Source organism: Cyprinus carpio, chromosome A7, assembly GCF_018340385.1.
Source record: "Cyprinus carpio isolate SPL01 chromosome A7, ASM1834038v1, whole genome shotgun sequence".
Taxonomy (NCBI): domain Eukaryota; kingdom Metazoa; phylum Chordata; class Actinopteri; order Cypriniformes; family Cyprinidae; genus Cyprinus; species Cyprinus carpio.
The window spans coordinates 33,980,480-33,996,781 of record NC_056578.1 but is presented as its reverse complement, the minus strand read 5'-3'; the positions used below and the strand labels follow the sequence as shown (position 1 = coordinate 33,996,781).

General features: G+C 36.3%; 1 protein-coding gene across 5 annotated transcripts in view; it reads right to left on the bottom strand.

Moving 5' to 3' along the window:
- Window positions 1–16,302, bottom strand: part of LOC109056419 (aspartyl/asparaginyl beta-hydroxylase-like) — a 62,310-nt gene that overhangs the window by 13,526 nt on the left and 32,482 nt on the right. For 4 of the 5 annotated variants that reach the window (XM_042760895.1, XM_042760894.1, XM_042760897.1 and 1 more), the window contains 12 exons: window positions 14,286–14,342; window positions 10,527–10,562; window positions 10,216–10,425; window positions 9,858–9,943; window positions 9,661–9,747; window positions 9,395–9,545; window positions 6,835–6,971; window positions 6,651–6,749; window positions 6,463–6,552; window positions 6,247–6,384; window positions 869–1,004; window positions 117–208 (listed from right to left, as the gene is read on the bottom strand). In XM_042760895.1, the coding sequence (XP_042616829.1) occupies window positions 117–208; window positions 869–1,004; window positions 6,247–6,384; window positions 6,463–6,552; window positions 6,651–6,749; window positions 6,835–6,971; window positions 9,395–9,545; window positions 9,661–9,747; window positions 9,858–9,943; window positions 10,216–10,425; window positions 10,527–10,562; window positions 14,286–14,342 (1,319 nt within the window). The remainder of the gene's footprint in view (window positions 1–116; window positions 209–868; window positions 1,005–6,246; window positions 6,385–6,462; window positions 6,553–6,650; window positions 6,750–6,834; window positions 6,972–9,394; window positions 9,546–9,660; window positions 9,748–9,857; window positions 9,944–10,215; window positions 10,426–10,526; window positions 10,563–14,285; window positions 14,343–16,302) is intronic. The other variant, XM_042760898.1, reaches the window with a different exon arrangement.

Here is a 16,302-nt window from a genome sequence, read left to right as displayed (position 1 = left end):
CAGCAGTTAATAAACCGAAATAGGCATTGTAAAAAAAGAGGCAGGGTGAAACTAAATTAAAAGTACAGCTAGGCAAGAGGGTAGAACTTAGCCATAACTGATTTCTGGGGACTGACCTGTCCTCTTTTGCAGCTAGTGGCCTCTGGGTAACGTTCCAGCAAAGCACAGATTTTTGGGACATAGCGACATGAAGCAGCAACCTTTCGACCTGAGAAAGAGTAAAACTTGTATACACATTATGTGTCTTCCCCAAAAGTGTCTCAATATTAGATACAGAAAAACACTCTGTAACCACCCAAGACTAGCATATTCAAAGAAATGCACATTAGGTTGCTAAAGGAAGCAACTCTGTTTTCACTTGTAGCTGAAAAACCATGTGGATTACACGTAAAGTTATTTTCTCAATTAAATAACTTTGTGCTGTTTTTTTTATTGCTATTTTCTGAATTGAGTTACAGTCACAGTTAAATTTCACAATCAAAAAAGGTTAATTGTCTATTGTAAATAGCACAGAGATTTATTAAGAACTGTTCACAAAGAAGTCACTTTTAAATTAAGCAGGTTTTCAGTGGTCAACGCTGTGAATTCACTGATCGCACAAATTCCTATTGGAATGGCTGGATTTTGGATGCAAAATTTTGCACAGCAATGGTAAATGTGACTACAACTTAAAGAAGCAAAAACCATTAAAAATGAAAATCCCGAGTTAGGCTCTAACATCCCTGTCACCCTACACAGGACAAGCGGCTGAAAAATAAATGGAAAAATAAATGGATGGATGTATATCCAGTGTAATTATATAAGGATTTTTTTTAAGTAAATGTAAGGTACATGTTGGTGGATATTATATATTAATTATATATTTTACCCTGCTGCCACAGTGTAAACTGGCCCCAGTCTCCTGTCTCTCTCAGATTTTCATCTTCAGGCAAGAACTGCCCACTGTTGCTGTCTAAGACTGACAGTGCTTCATCTCTAATGCTCAACCAGTTACGTTCCAACATCTGTAAAGACATATATGAACACAATAAAAGCAAAGCTGAGAGATAATCATACAAAGAGCACTTCCTTCACTGTTAAAGTGATGAATAATTAAGGGCAGGTTCAATTACATAGGAGCAGTTGTGGCCTAATGGTTAGGGAGTCAGACTAGTAACGTACAGGTTCGATTTTTTAATACTGGCAGGAAATATAGGTGGGGACAGTGCTCTCTTCCACACTCAAGAAGCATGCCAAACAATGTGTAATGGATCTCCACTGGGGATTTCAGCAGAAGATGCCTTTTATGTGAATTTTAAATAGTGTTTATAGATATGAATGTTTTTGGCTTAATTTGACTTGAAATAGTGATTATGTGCATTATAATTGTGAATTACATACAACAGCTTTTAATGCATTAAGTGTAAAAAACTTAAACTTTTAAAAACGCAAAGCACTTCTGGTTTAAACAGTGTAGTCAGCTGTTCCGATGATAGAACACGAATAACACAATGTGAAAAACACAATATTTTTACATTTTTGAAGAATGTGTCAAAATGTGAAAAGACCCCTCACTCAAACCTCATTTAGACCCCTTTGACTTTCATTGCAAGTAAAATTGCAGTAACTGGATATATTTATATATATATATATATATATATATATATATATATATATATATATATTATATATATATATACACACTTTAGAATTTTATGTTTTTCTGCACAAATATGACCCAAAAAAAGATAGTCAGATCTTTATAAAAACATACTTTTTATAAGTAAATTTCTTTCTTTTTCTTTTTTATTCTAGAAAACGATCCAGTATTACATATCTGTGAGTGGCAAAAGTATGTAAATCTCTAGGATTAGCAGTTAATTTGTAGGCAGAATTAGACTCTGTTTAGAGTTGTTTTGAATCAATGAGATGAATATCAGGCGTCAGTGCCTGTCCTATTTCATTTAAAGAACAGGGATCTATCAAAGTCTGATCATGTTTGTGGAAGTGAAATATGGCACAAACAAAGGAGATCTCTCTCAACAAAGAGTTGTTGTTGCTCATCATCAGGCTGGAAAAGATTACAAATCCATCTTTGAAGAGGCTCCACAAATCCACAGTGAGACATTCTGTTCAAATGGAGGAAATTCAAGACCACTGTTACCCTCCCCACGAGTGGTCACCTCCAAAAATATCACTCCAAAAGCAAGACTTGTAATAGTCTGCAAAGTTGCAAAGGACCCCATGGTAACTTCTATGCAATTAAAGGCCTTTCTCACATTGGCTAATGTTAACGTTCATAAGTCCACCATCAGGAGAACACTGAACAACCATGGTGTGCATGGCAGAGTTGCAAAGAGAAAGCCTCAGCCCTTCAAAAGAATTTTGCATACCTGTCTGAAAGTTTGCTAAAGATCATGTGGAGAAACCAGAGGGCTATTGGAGAAATGTTGTGTGGAATGATGAGACCAAAATATAACTTTTTGGATTAAATGAGAAGCGTTATGTTTGGAGAAAGGAAAACACTGCATTCCAGCATAAGAACCTTATCCCATCTGTGAAACAGGGTGGTGGTAATATCATAGTTTGGGCCTTTTTTGCTGCATCTGGGCTAGGACGGCTTGCCATTATTGATGGAACAATGAATTCTGAATTTTGCTAGCGAATTCTAAAGGAAAATGTCATTGTCTGAAATGTCTGTCCGAGAACTGAATCTCAAGAGAAAATGTGTCATGCAGCAATACAATGACCCCAAGCACACAAGTCGTTCTACAAAAGCAGGGTTAAAGAACAACAAAGTTAATTTTTTGGAATGGCCAAGTCAAAGTCCGGACCTTAATCCAACTGAAATATTGGAAGGACCTAAGCAAGCAGCTCATAGGATGAAACCCACAAACCTCACAGTGTTGAAGTGGTTCTGTATGGAGGAATAGGCTAAAATTCCTATAAGCTGTTGTGCAGGACTGATCAGGAGTTACAAGAAATGTACTGTAGGGATGCACCAAATGTTCAGCAACTGAAAAGACTCAATAAATTGTACCAAACGATATGACGCGATCAAATAGCAACCAGCGCAGAGTGAGAGGCACACACTCTTTATAATGCAGCACACATGTCAACAGTTTGGAAGCATTTATAACTGTCCGAGAAAGAGCAAAAATCATTACAAGCACTGACAGCGAGAGACTGTTTAGTAGTGCCTCGCATGTGCTCTATAAAAAGAGGAAGGGGTGATTGTTGCTGGTTACTGTATGATGATTGAAATCGTGAAATGACCTTAAACAATTAGTAAATAAACTGCAGAACGTTATGTTTTCTAATACACGCACGATCAACATTCATAAATGTTAGTATGGTAATTTTACCGTTGTTCTGTAAAATCAAATAAAAAGACAATAATAATTATAATAATCGCTACAACAGCTCTGTTAATACATTTATTATAACATTCACACAGTGTTTAAATTAGGATCTGTAATATTTTCTAACGTTTTAATTAAAGCATTTACTTAGCAAGGCTGCTTTTAATTGTACAGTAAAAAATACATGACTGATTCAAAAAGGGGGTCTGATGGCCAAAAAATATTATTTTACTAACTTATAATTTTTTATGGTATAGTGTCTGCTAGAATGTTAAAAATGTTCAGTGTTAATAGGGATGGGAAAATAAATCGATGCATCGTGAATCTAGAATTGATTCAGCATCGATTCTGAGATTTTCCAAATGCATCGCGATTCTTTCTTGAATCGATTCTGAGCATAGTTTTGAACATCAGATTGCACTCCATGCTTTAGAAACAACCATACTCTGCTTGTTTCCAAATCCTTACACACACTTGAACCTAAAATAATAATTCATAAAATTCGAAAAGGTTGAGGCGAATTTCAAAGGTGTTCACAGTGGCCTGGGTTTACATTAATCTCGCGTCATAAAAGCATTCTAAGCTGAGGTGAAATTACATGATATGCCGAATGCACTAGCGCTCTTTAGCCCTCTTCTTCATTAACATTTGAATGTGCGGATAAAAACTACATTAGAGCGCCATCTGCTGTTAAAATCTAAGCTCAGAATCAATTCCAGAGGAATCACGATGCATTCTGAAAATCTAAGAATCGATCCACGAATCGATTCTGCATCGATTAAACGTCCCAGCCCTAAGTGTTAAGTATTTTTACATTGTTTTGTAATTATTTTTTTTTCCTTGAATAGCACATTTTATTTATGCAATGGTGAAAAATAATTGCCAAAATACATGGGAGAAAAAAAAATTGTGCCGTGTTTGGTATTCGGCCTTCGGCCCAGTGTTTCATTTTGTTCGGTTTCGGCCAAGAAATTTCATTTCAGTGCATCCATAAAGAAATGTTTAGCTGCAGTTACTGCAGCAAAAGTGGGGTCACACCAGATACTGAAAGCAAAGATTCACATACTTTTGCCACTCACAGATAAGTAAAACTGGATCATTTTTCTCATTAAATAAATGACAAAGGTATATATTTTTGTCTCATTTGACTGGATTCTCTTTGTCTACTTTCAGGACTTGTGTGAAAATCTGATGATATTTTGGGTCATATTCATGAAGAAATACAGAAAATTCTAAAGGGTTCACAAACTTTCAAGCACCACTGTGTGTGTATATATATATATATATATATATATATATATATATATATATATATATATATATATATATATATACACACACACACACACACAGTAGCGTACGGTGGGGTTTCAGTCAGGGCCTTCAGTAAGCAATACTGGGGCAGCTGTGGCCTAATGGTTAGAGATTTGAACTTATAACCCAAAGGTCGCAGGTTCGAGTCTCGGTGCTGGCAGGAGTTGTAGGTGGGAGGGAGTGAATGAACAGCACTCTCTTCCACCCTCAAAACCCACGGCTGAAGTGCCCTTGAGTAAGGCACTGAACCCCCAGTTGCTCCCCGGGCACTGGATATAGCTGCCCACTGCTCCGGGTGTGTGTTCACAGTGTGTTCACTTCTCACTGCTGTGTGTGTGCACTTGGATGGGTTAAATGCAGAGCACCAATTCCGAGTATGGGTTACCATACTTGGCAAATGTCATGACTTTCACTTCACTTTCACTTTCAATTGTAAACTACATACCCTTACACATCTATCTTACACATCTCTGTAACAGCTAACACAGCAATATGCATATAATTCACATATTATGCACACACAGGCTCTCAACAACAATAACAGTTGATCAACAATTTCAACAGTAGGCTAGATTGGGGTGGGTTAAATGCAGAGTAAATTTCCCTACATGGATCAATAAAAGTAATCCACCAATACACGGGTCACTATGAACATTCACGTCACTCTAAAATGACAACGCGCCCACTGCAGCAAAACTGTACAAATGCTGGACATCCACAGACCACGCCACAGTATTATAAACGCACCATGTAAACCTCCATAACAATGTGGATGATTCAATACTTATCAAATAATAAAGCATATTATTATAATACATATATAGTTTATCCTTTCTCAGTTATTCCTCTTTTGTCTGCAAAAGAGTGCTTTGAAAAAGACATTTAGTAGATCGGCAACAAGATCTGGTGTAGACTGAGGTTATCATTTTCTTTTCATTTAAATTCACTTTCATACCTTGGAAATTCCCAACTAAACGCTGGGGGCAGTGTTGCCAAATTGGGCTACTTTAACACTGTTGCCGTGGGTTGTTTTTCATGTCCGGTGGTTGAAGCGACCTCAAAAACGTGATATTTAGCTCCTGGAATGTAATTTTATCAGGGGAACCACCTTGAAACGCGATTGGGCAGGTTTTGTCGAGAAAACCTGGCAACCCTGGCTGGGGGTAGCACTGGGCACGTCGCTGGACCCAGAGGGTGTGCTGTCATTGAACGTCAAAATTTGACTGGCTGATGATTCTGTCACTAATGCTCATTACAAATCAGATGCAACATCTTTGAACAAACGGGAAGCACTTTCTGTAGTGCTGGCCGCAGACTTTTTTATGTAGGATATTCCAGTTCAACCTCAACGAAACTAATCATAGGCCATTTTGTGGACAAATAAAAATGATACCTAAATAATAATAATAATAATAATAATAATAATAATAATAATTAATAATAATAATAACATTTTTCACACTCTTTTATTTTTTATAGGGCCAGCAAAGAAGGCCCTACTGACCCTGACGGCCCACCACTGTATATACACACACATATACACATACAAAGTAACAGATTTTATGCATGCAGAAAAGGAAATGGACTTTACCTTGACTAAAGCTGTATATCCAGTCTCTTCAGCCGTCCACCAGGGTTGAGCCCGAAGCCCTGGGACATTATAGAGAGATCTCTGCCATACAGAGGCAAAGTGACCTTGTCGATGCCCAGCCTCATACCAGTCATAGGCCTAAACACATGCAAAAACAACAACTTTTTTTTTTCTCTGTAAATTCCTATTTTAATCGTACTCTTTTTTTCATCTTACACTCTTGTCTCCTGTTCTCTGTAAAGCATCCCCAAGATGAAAGTAAAACCTTCCGTCATCAGTTCCTGGCTCTCTAGACTCCAAACCTTCCTAAGCACACACAAATATTGATAAAATATTTAATTACTTGTATGTGTGTGTGATTGGAAGTATATGCTGTGCATTTCTGTCCATAAAATTAGAATTACCCTCAGGTACGGTATGCTCTCTGCAATCTTGTTTTCAGATTTAAGTATGAATCCGTAATGCACTTTAGCAAATCCATCATGTGGGGCATGGGCTAAAACCTGAAGAGGAATTTTAAAAAAGGGGAAAATTTGTAATCCACATCACATTGCTAAACATAATAACAGCATAATAGCAATATCTTACCTCCTCATATATTTGTTTTGCACCCTTGTTGTCACCCAGAAGCAGATGTGCCACTCCCAAGTCATTCTTTAGGCTGATGTCTTCTGGGAAAATCTGAACTAGCTTCTCCAAAGTAGCTAAAGATCCCTGTGAACGACCTACACAGGAAAAGACAAAGGAACATCCTTTGGCAATGTTCTCATATTGTTATGGACAAATGGTTCTGCCTGAGGTTCTATTTTAGGATTAAGGTTAGTCTACTGCAATAAAAAACAAATGTTAACATTTACTTTAAGTGTACTGCTGGCAAAAAAAAAGTGACATCCTGATGATAGGCTGATGTTGGTGTTGCCAGGGCTTGTTAGACAGGGTGTTCTGAGTGGTTGTCAGCAGCTGCTAAAAAGTTCTCGTTGCATACTGGCCAAGTAAAAAGAGCCCTTCTTCAGGTCTCTATGATATAAGTCTAACCGTGCGTTCACACCACTGCTGGCGAGAGCTTCAAAGTGGCTGGAAGTCATTCATTTTCAATGTGAGGCAGCGAACAGCGGTGAGCAGTGGCGTGGCGTGTCTTGGACGGTGTTGGAGTCGAGGAGAGTTGAAGTCAGGTCAACTTTATGGTAATGAACTATGACGTGGTTCGGCGGAACCAATAGGAGTGTAGAAGTCCTCCGCTTGAGAGGATTCCAGAGAACAGAGTCCTGTAAACTTTGGTTCCAACCATATTATTTCCCAAGCATTTTCATGCTAGAACGCTTGTTTTTCAGCGGGAATGCAATTAATTTGCTCAAAACAACACAGATTTGACCAATTACATTTAGGCTACACTTCAACCAGGATGAAGTTTGTAATGTAGGCTAAGCACAAATTCATGTTAATGTTAATTTAAGACCAAGGCTAGTAAACGTCTACTATAAACTGCATGTTGAAATTAGGCTAGCACTTAACCATGAACACAAAAAACACCACACAAATGTTAAGTTCTTTCCATCGATCAATTTCTTACTTTCACATTTAAAATATTTAATGAGGTTAACTTATACCCTACTTGTGGTCAGTCTGCAAAAGATCAACATGCTTGTTTCCTTTGGGGTGACTCTTTGTTGTGGATTATGATTCGATCTATGTCAGAGCGTCCACAAAATTTTCTAGTGTTTTTGGCAGTGCGGCTAGAGCGAATTTTGAAGCTCTCTTCGGCGGCGATCTGAAGGCATGGTAAGGGACTCAAGGCTTGACAGTGATGTTAGACGTAAACTGTATTTAGGAGCATACAGTAGGTGTGAATAAAGTCCCATGGGTCTTTAAAAAGTCTAAGAAAATGTAATTTATAAAGAGGTCATAAAATCCAAAAAAAAAAGCATAAGTGTATTAAGTCTATTTAAGAGGTTTTAAATTTTGGAATGGAAAACAAGGAATTGCGGTACAGTCTATTGTGATTAACTTCAAAAGCTATGATTTTATGAAATAAATATTAAGACTGTACATTTAAAGTCAAAAAATGGTGCTGTTGCATGTTCTACAGGCTCACACTCAATTCACAATCAATAAATATTGCACATTTATGCCATGCGACTGGTTATGATCAACTGTTGATGAATTATGACAATGGTGTTTACATTGCAATATGTCTTAGATGATTGTAAGAGTGCATATTTTATCTCCCTCCTTTTTTTTAAATGAGTAGCCAGTCATAGAAAAAGCACATACATTTCAAAATAATAAGTCATTGGGAAAAAAAAACCCAAGCATTAAGCCCTGAAGGGGCGTAGTATAATATTTAGTTTGAAGTGGAAATCAAATGCAAAATTCACTTTTACATTGTGTTTGCATATAAATGGGTCTTAGCAGTGTGTGGACACAACCACCCTGCAATGATAAAAAATCCATTTACTCCTTTTTTATATCCCCAAAAAACCTAAACAGTCTCAATTATCAAGCCATATTGATTTTCTGAGCAGTATAAGGTCATACTGCTCAGGCCCCACCCACGACTGCTGACGGACTGTCCTAAATTAGCATATTTCTACCCTCAGCCAGTTGTATGCTGTCAACCATTTTCTCTACGCTCAAGCAGCTGTATCGACAACAATGTCTTGTAAGCAATGCGGGTGTTTTGTAGTTGGATGTAGAAGTGAACATAAGTGTCTTCATTTTCTCCCAACATCAGAGCCACTGAGGACACAGTAGATTAGTTGGGTTTTTGATGGTAACGCGTCACCGAATACACAAAAAAACTGGAAGAGAGTGGTGGGGTGAGCAGTAGCTCATTTGCATTTAAAGAGAAATGCACCAAAACAGGTCACCGTGAACAGAGCTGTTTTTGACAAGGTAAAAAGGATGTTGTTTTACATGACCACTGATGAGTTTTAACCAAAGTGTGTTACAGACATTTCATGAAGACCCTAAAAATCATACCAACTTGTGGAAAATGGGCATCCAATGTCCCTTTTAATATTTAGGGTTAAGGGCTCTGAAAACTTGTCCCTGTAAGTTTAAGCAATAGTAATCCTTGTTAGAGCATCAATATTACAAATTTTTTGTTGTTTTTTTCACTATAATTCTACAGCTACATTAAATTGTATACCTAAGAACTGTTGTCTGTCTGCACGTCTCTTTAATGTGGCTTTGATGAGGTCAGGGGGTACGTCTGGGAGCTCAGCTACTTCTCTGTATGTGTTCACTGCCTTCAGAAGCATCTCATTACTGCGCATTTTCTCTGCCAGATCATCTTCTGCCTGGACACATACCACATTTCTCAGGAAAAAAAACAAGGATTTTTTTTTACTGAAGACAAATAATGAGAGTGACCATAATGTGACCATATTGTTACCTTTAATGGTTATGTGTTACCTGAGCTTTGCCATATCGGCATCTCGGACTTTGTGGGAATTTCTGGACAAGAGCTTCAAAAGCACGGAGAGATTCCTCAAATTTCCCCTGAAAAAATTATTATTATTTTAAAAAATACTGTCTGCCAAATTTTACAAAACACATTTTATTCCTCTGGTAATATAATAAAAACACTTTTTTACAGTATACATTTTTACCTTCTTGCGTAATTTCTCTGCAGCATTGACCTCAGATTTGATTGTTTTGTCAAATTTATTAAGAAGTTTTGGTTTCTTCTTTTTGGCTGTAAAAGAATTCACCACAGCATTAGACTTACATTAACTTAAAATAACTTAATAAATCAAAAAGTGTGTAATATTTGTTTATCTGTATAGTGCTTTTCACAATAAGTATCCATTTCAAAGCAGACTAATTAAAATGAATAAATAAACAAGCAGAGACAAAAAAAATAGGTTGATTTCCCTTTGAAAAGTGTGCGGACTGTGGTTGTGTGGTGCTATCAGAACATTGTTCTGTTTGTTTAAACAAAACAGTATTAAAAGCAAGCTAACATACCTTCTTTTTCTTCTTTGGATTCTACTGAGGATTCTTTGAATTCTGTTGTCTCAGTAATTGATTCAGGTGTGGAGACTGATGTAGGCACAGGTTGAGTTGCAGGTGACAAGTCTGGTGAAATTTGGTTTGCAGGTCTGGATTCCTCTGTTTTGAACTCTAATGAAGGTTCAGCATCAGATGCAGACCCATGTGGAGAGTGTGATGTGGATTCTTTGCAGGACACATATAGTGTACTTTAGCTTATAAATATAATAAAAAATTACACATTACATAAATTATGCTTAAGTATTTTAGTCAAATATTTCTCTTACCTTTGTTTTCACCAGGCAGAGATTCTGCATGTAACTCTGAAATGCCACAAATGACAACAAAATTAAAAGAAAGAAAGAACATCTTCCACACTTCTGTACATTTAAAACCTACTTTAGAACAACTACAGCTACTACAGAAATTAGAGATTTGAAGACTAATGCAGAATTCAAACTAGCACTAAACATATTTTCATTTAACAAAATAAAAAGTTAAGAGTTGTTACAGACTTTGCAAAATACTGCATTATATTCATACACATTAAGATGAGGAACCCTAAGGGCTAGAAACAAAATGAAATTTCTGTCTTCATTTCCAGTTCAATTTCTGCCTTTTCCATCATATTTGATTTGTTAAATATATATATAGGAATTAATTAGTCTAGATGTTTTATTTTTCACGAACTGACCTTTATCTTCTCCTCGCTACAACCAAACTTTACAAAACTTGAAACATATAGACGCATAAAAATGACTCCTATGGGGAGTGCTACAACAGGAAATCATTATTAAATTGTTAACCATATGATCAGTGCAGTTGAAAATTGGTAATCACCTTCTTTGTTAGATGTTGTAAAATATGCTCTAATATAACTTGAACAAAGGCTGATGGAACAAAAAGCAGTGGACTTTTTAGACCTGAGATGCTTGTGCAAAATTTGAAAACAAATCACAAAGATTTAACAGATGTAGTTTTATATAATGCATTTTTTCTCAGAAACACAAGTATCATACTTGCAACCCTGCTCTGTATCAATATGAATCTTTTAAAGCTTAAATTAAAAAAAGGGGATATATAGATATTCTGAGGACATGCACCAAGTCGCATTAACATGCCAACAGGGGGCGCTACAATAACAACAAAAATTCTCGTAACAAACGAGCTGTTTGACCATTCAAGCTGAAATTGGCTATGTGGTGTCTTTGGAGGAGATTGTAACTAAATATCACTTGCATTAAAACAAACATGGCCACCAGGAGCCAATCAATCTTCAGCAGCTTATTATGTCATATCTGAATGCCTGACTGATATTATATTTGGCAAATATGCAGGAGTCTAGATTAAGCTGTGTATTAAATTTGGTGCAAATCAGTCACAAGGTGGTACTGTAATAAGAATATTGACACCCAATAACACTGGAACCATAAAGGTCAAATTTAGTTTCTCATTTGAATCAGTTGATAATGCATATTCCACAAAATAAATAAATAATTTTAAAAATTCCATAATTTCAAGTTACCTAATTTTTACATTAACCTACTTTTTCAAATTCACCCTAGGGCATTTGTTTGAGTCATAAAAAAACAGGTATTTACCATATTGAGGCACTTATAAAAGTTAACAGAAGAATTATTATTTGTGAAGATATGGGCCAATATATTTGTGGATGGCGCATAACGACTAATTGTCTTATATCTTGTGAACGCAATGTCCAAACTTATCTTGGAACACATGGTCAACACTGAGGAAATATACCAAAATTTAAGGAATTCCTAATGCTTAGGGGGCTAACAGCAATTTATTCTGTATATTTGTAATAAATAAATAAATATATTCTTCATTCATTAGTTTAATATTGTTTATTTAAAAAAAAAAAAAAAATAAAAATCGTAAAGGCTTTAGGTCATTAAATATTACTTAAATTTTTATAAAGAGATGGACAGCAGCACGTGAGTGTTTTGCTTAATACTTGTTTGTAGATCTGTTGTTTAAATTATTATTTGCTGCTAGGCAAGAATATTCCATTTTCTGTCTATTTCTACTTTGTATTTTCGCTGTAGTTTGTAATTTTGTTTGCACTTACGGGTAATATAATAATTGCAGTCGGCTAAGAAGGAGCCTGTGTTATTTGCATTGCTCCCCTCCTGCACTTAAGTGCGAACCATAGTTTCAATTTGAACAACTGCCCTGCTATAGGCTATTGGCTGTGCTAATCAGAAGGTGCACACAGCTGTTTTCACTTTAGTGTTTTAGACGGTGTATTTATTTGATGTCTGCTCGTGCTCAGCCTCCTCGCGTGAAGACAGACAAGTGTAAAGACTTGCGACTTTATCCAAGCAACAAAATGGGCAACGCACTTAAGTATTATTTTTATCTTCCCTTTACAGTCTCTCCTTTCCTCTTTTATCTTTTCCACCTCTTTTATGTTTCCAAAACATTCCGGTTGTCTCTCGACAATGCTCTAACATCACACACAGACAGCAATGCAATCTTGCTAACCTGCAGCCTATCTCTACATCCTCTAATGCACCTCTTTCTTTCTCTGTGGGTCTCTGGAATTGTCAGTCAGCTGTCAACAAAGCAGACTTAATTTATGCTTTTTCTTTACAATCCACACTCAGCATCTTGGACTTGACTGAGACCTGGATTCATCCAGAAGAATCACGCAACCCCAGCTGCTCTAGCAAACAATTTTTTTTTCTTTTTCAGTGCAGCTTCAAAGGGCTCTACACGATACCAGATGAGGAATAAGGGTCTTATCTAGCGAAACAATCGGTCATTTCTACCTTCTTTAATGCTGTTTACAAAAAAAGAGAGAGGTTTTTTTTTGTAAATGGTGTTTGACTTAGTCTTCCACCTACCTTTTCAATGTGATTACGTATTACGTGAAGTCATGGACGCGCATCACAGAGCAGTGCAAGGTTGAGCATTTGTGTTTATAAAACATTTTTTTTTTTTCTTTAGAAAATGACAGATCGTTTCGCTAGATAAGACCTAGATCCTCATCTGGTATCATGTAAAGCCCTTTGAAGCTGCACTGAAACTGTAGTTTTGACCTTCAACCGTTTGGTAGCCGTTGAGGTCCACTATAAGGAGAATACTCCTGGAATGTTTGCATCAAAAACTTTAATTTCTTTTCGACTGAAGAAAGAAAGACGCAAACATCTTAGATGACATGGGAATGAGTAAATTATCAGGAAATTTTAATTTGAAAGTGAACTAATCCTTTAAGAAGAATGCCTTTATGTATTCCCCAACTGTATGTCGCTTTGGATAAAAGCATCTGCAAAATGACTAAATGTAAATCCTATTGTTTTCAACTCTGGCCCTCGAGGTCACTTTCCTGCAAATATTTGCTACATCCTTGATCACACCGACCTGCCTGTCACTTACTAGTAATCCCTGAAGACTTTAATTAGCTTGTACAGATTTATTTGGTTAAAGTTGGAGCTAAACTCTCCAGGACCGGAGACCTCGAGGGAAAGATGTGAGAACCCCTGTCCTAATGATAGAAAAATTTATTTGTCTAGTTGCCAGACACAACTAAATGTATTTCTGTCTAATTAAAACAAATAGAACATTATCTGTTTCTTTTTACATCATACATAGAATTAAAGAATCATATCTGAAGAGACATGGCTTTTGTGCTACCATATCCATACCGTCTACATGAGACACTGGTGCTTGGACCTTGATATTTACTGCCTGCAGCTAAATACTTGCAGTCACAGCACCAACTACTGGTAAAGAGATGTGAAAAATTGATATTTTTGCTTGCAACTTCTTAACAGTTTTATGATTTATTTATTATTTGATTTGGTGCAAGATACAGTGTTAAACGATGTTGGTCATTTTGAGCACCAGCCAGTTTTGTCACAGAGTACAACGATAACAAATATGAGAATACAACTATTAATCACAGTACTATAGTTTGGAAAATACTGTAGCATCGTCGGTATTTCGAGGCTCGACCAGCACAGGTATACCATGGAACCCTAGTCTGTCACGGCATGAGGAAATGCTTCGACCCATTTCCTTACCTCTTTCTCCTAAGGGGTTCTCGGTTGATGCCACAGTAACAGGCTTCTCAGTCAGACCTGTATGAATGTTGAGTAAAATCAGACACAATCGCAGCAGGAGGAGGAAAAAAAACAAAACAACAACAACAACAAAAAAAAACACCTTAAAAGGACAGTTTTTTTCTGCAATGTAATTCTACAAAAAGTACCATAGAGATTTAGAGTATTGCTATCATACAACATAAAAATAAAATGACTATTCATCTTCAGTCAATAAGAATACAAATAAACTGGGAAAAGAAAGTTTTATCATCGCACTCACAAATGAGCAAACCTGACAATGTATTAACCAGACCAAATATAAATAAGGGTGGGGGACTGAGGCAGTTACCTAGATACTTTTTTAGAACATTTAACCACACACTTTAGTTTCATTGAACATATTTGATAAACCATTTCAATGAATATATCAGCAAATAAAAATTACATCACTTTTAAAAATGTACTTTGTCTTATCCTAGTCAAATATGCACAATAAGATATAGTCTTTTGCATGTTGAAAAGCATTGCTGTTTGTTGAAACAGACACGTAACCCAACTAGTTTGAGTAATGGCAGATGGGACAATTGCTCAGCAGGCTTTTTAATATTTTTATTCTTTTTTTTTTCATAAACCTATCTAGAAACATTACTTTTGTCTGTCAGGTAAAAACTTCAACAACATTCTACTATATAATTATTGTTATATCATTAACATTATTAAACCTTAAAATGTTTCACACACACACAAAAAAAGGTTTCATTCAATAATAAATTGGTTATCCATCAAAGAACTGATAAGATCTCACTAATACTAGACAAAACTAACCCAGAATGTAAACATACATAAAACAACTATCAGTAAAAATATATTTTTATATAATTTAGCACTGTCTGATCTGAAAATTTAGTTTCAAATAATAATAATAAAAAAAGTTTAAAGACAGTAGGTTAGACATACACTAGTCTAACAGCTGCTGAATAAATATAAGCAAATGTTAAAAACTTAATCCTCATTGTAGCTGCACAGCTTTACTTCCTGAACTTGGAGAGCATATTCTTTCTTCATTAGCTCCTTCACTGGCTCAGAAAAAGCAGAACTGATGCTTAATCAACACTCATTATCTGATATTTTTTGCACTTTAGAATTTGTTCACACTGCACCAAAGTATTAGTTGTTTTTCAAATATGACCTTTTAGGACAGACTGTCTCCACTCATTTTGCAAGTAATCCGATGAAACTGCATCAATCTGTACAGTATATCTACACTCAATGTCATAGTAATGATTTAAGTGCCAGCAAGAGACTTAATTCAACAAGAAGTGAAAACAACTGTCAGTGTGAATAGAGATGATTTATAAAAAAACAAAAAAAAAAATCTGCTCATGTTTGTTATGGCATCTCACAGTGGTGCTGAACTTAACACAAAATAAACTAAAGTACTTTACACATTCATGAACATACAATGTTTTAAACCACTCACTCATCTGCTCATTCAAAAATCGCTACAATCAATGTCACAGTTCGCTATATGAACAAATTCAGGTACATCTGTACACAATACCATGTTGTGTTATATGCCATGTTGCAAATGAAAAAGACTGAGACTTGGGGCAACCACGTGACGACCCCAGGCTGGACGCCGCTTCATCCAAGGTGAAAGCCAATTCAGCGATCCACAGTGCAAAGTTGATGTATTTCCTCAGCGACCAGCACGTATCAGCTCCAGGCATGACGAAACCGATATAGTCCTCTTTTGAAAGGCCAAACAAAGTAGTTTCGCTTTCACAGTGAAACACACAGCGTCTGTACGACATGGCGGCAGCGGAAACAACAATACTACAACGAGAATAAAAGGTATGCCTTCTTTCTTTGAGTGAACATCTGTGCGGCGTTATGCAAATCTTCCCACATACTGACGTAGATATGTGGGGACATGTTAGAATGAGTCGTTTCAGGGGGGCGTGGACCAGTGTTAAATTTTATAAAGAATATCTCT